Here is a 5,000-nt window from a genome sequence, read left to right as displayed (position 1 = left end):
GCCCCCAGGTGAATGGAAGCCATCACCTATCTGCCCTATACCCCCAACAGCAGCCACAGCTGCAGCAGCACATAGGAATCAGAGTCCCTCAGCCAGGCTCAACACCTTGCTCAAAACCCCCCATCCCCTGCTCTCCCCAGGTGCTCTCCATAGCCAAGGAGAAAAATGTTAGTCTCCAGACAGCAATCGCCATAGAGGCCCTGACCCAGTTGTCTGGCTCTGACCCCCATAGTGTGGGGCCCCCTGACCTGTCTTCCTCCTTAACCAGTCACCTCCATCAGCACCACCACCAACATGCCCACAACCCCCTGTCTCAGCCCCAGCATGGTGCCTACCTGTTCCCGTCCTCCTCCCCAGGCTCCCTCAACTCTTCCTCGCGCTCACAATCCGTCCCCCCAGGGTTACACCCCAGCAAGCATGTCCAGCAGGTGTCCCCCTGGGAGCAACACAGACCGCAATCCCAGGGCCCTCCACCCCTTGCCTGCGCTCTCCCACCCTCTACCTCTCCCTTCCCAGGGCAGAGCAAGCCCTTTGATTCCAGTCCTCATCCAACACAGTGGCAGCAAGGCTCTGGAGCAGGCCCTGGCTCGGATTACAGGACTCAATCAGAGAACTCTGAATCTCAATCTCACTACCCTGCCCCTCCACCAACCCACAGCAGCTCCGACCCAATGTCAGAGCTTAAACAGCTGCTTGGGGACACGAGTGGCAAGCTCGCCCATGCCTTCAAGCTCCCCTTCCCTTTCCAACTTACGTTGAATGAGAGTGGAGGTAGTCAAACCCAGGGACAGGGCCAGGCCTATCCAGGAATGGCCACGATCAAGCAGGAACCAGACTCTCGGGAGTATTGCCACCACTTGCCCTCCATGGAACACTACAGCATGAATGGCCAGCAGCAGTACCTATCTCCTAGCCAGGCATCCATCCATCACTCCACTCAGGCAGCTCTGCAGCAGCACCTTCACTACAAGAGGAACCTCTTTGCCAACAACCCAATTGGCTTTGGGCCTCAGGGCCCACGGACCCCTCAGGCCTGCCAAAACTTGAAGAAGTGGTGGCCCCAGATGGGACCTGATGGTATGCCCCCTCTGGTACGCCCCATCAAACGAGAGCCCAAGACGCCCAAAAAGAGGAAGAGTAGTCAGGGCTCTCCTGGAGCAGGCCTACCCAAACCCAAGCAGATTATCATCAAGAAGACTAAGCAGAAAGCCTCCTTGCCAACCTTCTTGCCCCAGAATCAGATCACTGTATTAAAACCTACCCTATCCAAACCTACAGTCCTCGCTGTGGACAGAGCCACGTTCCTAGCCAGCCTGCAGGCAGACTTCCTCAGTGACGCCACTCAGGATGCCGCAGCAGGGCACCCTGCACCAGCCCAATCTCAGGTATCCATACACACCTCCTCAATGACCCCCTCTTCTACTGCACCTACCTTGCTGGAAAACACTCCAGCTCCACCTGTCACTGGACCCCAGCCCCAGGTTGAGGTCCCTGCAGCCCAGGTGAGCTCCTCTGAGGAAGATGGTGTAACAACCTCCAGCACCACCACCACCCCCACCGCCACAACAATTCTTACCTCCACATCTCCGTCCATCAGCTCGCAGATACCAAGCCTCACCGACGTGGACCCCAAGTACGAGGATCTGATGCGGCAGTTTGAGGCTGAATTTGGGGATTCCTCTGCCCAAGAGACCCCTGCAAACCAACCTCTGGAGCAGGCCTCCTCAACCCCTTCTTCCACGGCGAGTGAGTCCCAAATCAGCACTAACTCAGGACCTGACAGGCCCGCGTTGCCACCCACCACGCCGTCTGCACTCCCCCTCGCAGCTCCCACCGCTCTACCCAGCTCATTACCTCCTTCCTCTGACCAGGAGGAGTCCATGGAAGTGGACAAGGAGAACGAGCCAGTGAGCCAAACCGAAGCGGTGCCATCGAGTCAGGCCTCCATGGAGGGCCCCATGGAGGTGGAGGAGCAGAGTATGAAGGCCTCCATGGAGGGCCACATGGAGGTAGAGGACCAGAGTGTGAAGGCTTCGCCTCTCTCCCTGTATTCAAAGGCCCTTCTGGAACAACAACAACAACACCTGCAAAGCATGCTGGGAGATCCTTTCAGCACGCTATACTCACCGTTTCCCAAACGCATGAAGATCGAGTCATCACCAGGAGGATTAACAGTACTCTCCACCACATGCTATTCTGAGGAGGATACTCCTTCCAAGGATAGCCTGCCCTGTTCTCCCTCCCTAAGAGGCTTCCTGGAGTCTCCGCTGCGGTATCTGGACACCCCTACCAAGAATCTCCTGTGCACTCCTGCCAAAGACACCCTGCCTGAGTACCCTACCTGCGACTGTGTGGGTGAGTCACTGTGTGTGTGTGTGTGTGTGTGTGTGTGTGTGTGTGTGTGTGCGTGCTTGCGTGCGTGCGTGCGTGCGTGCGTGCGTGCGTGCGCGCACTGAATTCACATACTTCTAACACTGTATGTGCGTGCGTGCGTGCCTGCGTGCCTGCGTGCGTGCGTGTGATGAACTCACAATCAGTCCAAATACTTGTAACACCTTTCACTAACACATACATCCTATATTCATCCATGCCGTTCCAAATACCACACCCTCCATAAACGTTATCACAATACCATTTGGTGGAGGGGGTTATCCACTTCAGAGTGTATGTAGTTTCACAGTGAGTGTAACAACTAATCCTGCCAAGTACCATGCTCTACTACCTAGGATCAACACATGGCATTTAAAAGCATCATCATACTATAACTATTGGTTTAAATAGGAGAATTGCCAGGTGATCCTATGCCCTTCTGCTCCACCACCTCTGTCTGGACAGTTGGTGAGTGTGTCTGAGAATGTGTATGTTGCCAGGGTGTGTGGCTGGGCGTGGGGGTACAGTGTATGTTGCCAGGGTGTGTGGCTGGGTGTGGGGGTACAGTGCAGGGCATACAGTCTGCTACACTGTGAGGCACTGAGGGAGGCCAGCATCAGAACAATAGGGCTAACAGAAGGGGACTATTGTGTCGGTTTGGGTCTGGCAGGCAAGCAGAACAGTGCAAAGGGCTCTCAGTCAGCCTATAGTCAGACGGCAAGGACCACGGTCACTCACTGCCTGCCTGGGTGGAGCTCACCAGCTTGCAGAGGGCTGGCCAGACCTAGGTTGCAGTTGATTATTTACATTCACATTTGTGCGTTCAGCTCGTGATAATATCCCAGGTCACTTGGTGTAAACTGAGATGAACTGGCTTCTGCACTAGAGTTCTCCTATAATACTGGTTGTATTGTTCACGATTAGACAAACAGGAGAAGGGCGCACACCAGTATTGGTGAGGCGCTGAAGGCCTAAGGCGATAAACATAGAACAAGAAGAAAAAGGCTGCACACTCATAGCCACGATGCTGGAAATGTATCAGGGAATGATGTTCACGATGCAAGGCAGCCCATCTCAAACCACAATACAAAAACATGAAACTATCACTTTCAACCCCAACAACATCACCCACATCATAAGCAACCAAATTATGGTCACTAGTAAGAAGCCTTATACAAACGTAACTGTGCATTGCACATATACACACACGACACGTGGATACTATTTATAAGTAGGAACCATGCACACGGATAGGGATGTTGTTAATGTTTGACCATTTATCCACTAACCATGAAGACATTTGTAACTGGTTAATACTACTAACGGTTCATTTATTTGTATATGTGGTTGGCCACAGGGCAACCGTCTGTATTGTTGTTGGTTTTCATTTATTACGTCATCATGCTGATGCCATGTGTGATGTCATGGGTCTATGGGGTTTTCATTTATTACGTCATCATGCTGATGCCATGTGTGATGTCATGGGTCTGTGGGATTTTCTGTTATTCCATTATTATGACCTATTGTCATATAACATCAGCATCTTTATTACTTATATAAAGTCTGGTAATATGTACTACAAACAAGAGGCAACCGCACTTGCAATTGCTAATTGCATCATTCTAGTTATTATTTGTTTTTGTTCAAACGTAATGCTTTATGATTTCTGCCCATAGTGCTGCCGTGCACAAGTAAACAAAACACAGGGGAACCTTACACAGATCAGGAAGTTGGCAAGACGAGATGAGGATTGTCTTTTCAAAATAATGTCTTTTCACAGAATATTACCAACAACACTCTTTGCATTCAATTTATGATCAGAATCAATATTTTAGCTGTTCATTTATCAAACATGATAAAAGACTTACACAGCAGCACGGTATGAGCTACATTAGTAGATTGTGGCGGCAAACGTCTTGCACGTGTATGAAATAAAATGTGACTACCAGCCAGAGTGGTGTATGGCCTCCAATAAAGTACTCACCAAAGATTACATTTACCCACATTTGGCTATATTAGGTTAAAGGGTTACTTTAAAACTTTCATGACTGCAAATGCAGTCCTGGCGGGTGTAAATGTGGGACCCCAAGTGATTCTTAGACATTTGACCATTCTAAATACTAGTTTAGAATGGTTAACTAATAATTAACCATTAATGAGTATAGGTTACAGGTTATGAAAACACCTTTGAGCACCTCAAAGCATGCTATATGACCAATGTAACTACTTTGTTATTCTCTTTCTTACTGTTGCTGCTATTCTCTAATATTTATTTTATTATTCTAGTCATTGTTATAATTATTTTGCTGCTACAAATTTGAGGAAACAAAAATAAAGGACTCTTAGTTGTATATAAGATGTAATAACAATATAAATCTTGAATCCGATACACAAGGGTCTGAGTTATGCACAATATTCCTTTGATTGTAAGAGGACTATTTAGGAGAACATTGCCACTCCAGTAAAGAAATTAGGACCAAGAGGAGGGGTACGAGACATATTTTACTAGCTTACAGAGGGGCTACTAGGCCTCTGGCATGTAGGCAGTTAACTGACCCTTACAACTATATTAAGAGTAAAAACACAACAGTAGAATGAGATTCAACCCCTGGATCATATTACATAACTTT

At 49.1% G+C, this 5,000-nt stretch overlaps 1 protein-coding gene across 1 annotated transcript in view; it reads left to right on the top strand.

Moving 5' to 3' along the window:
- tet3 (tet methylcytosine dioxygenase 3) overlaps positions 1 to 5,000 on the top strand; it is a 46,749-nt gene that overhangs the window by 25,795 nt on the left and 15,954 nt on the right. The window contains exon 3 of the mRNA XM_079517040.1: positions 1 to 2,355. This exon is cut by the window's left edge and continues 724 nt beyond it. Within this exon, the coding sequence (XP_079373166.1) occupies positions 1 to 2,355 (2,355 nt within the window). The remainder of the gene's footprint in view (positions 2,356 to 5,000) is intronic.

This window comes from Electrona antarctica (assembly GCF_951216825.1).
Source record: "Electrona antarctica genome assembly, chromosome: 12".
Lineage (NCBI taxonomy): Eukaryota > Metazoa > Chordata > Actinopteri > Myctophiformes > Myctophidae > Electrona > Electrona antarctica.
This window is presented reverse-complemented; position numbering and strand designations above follow the sequence as displayed.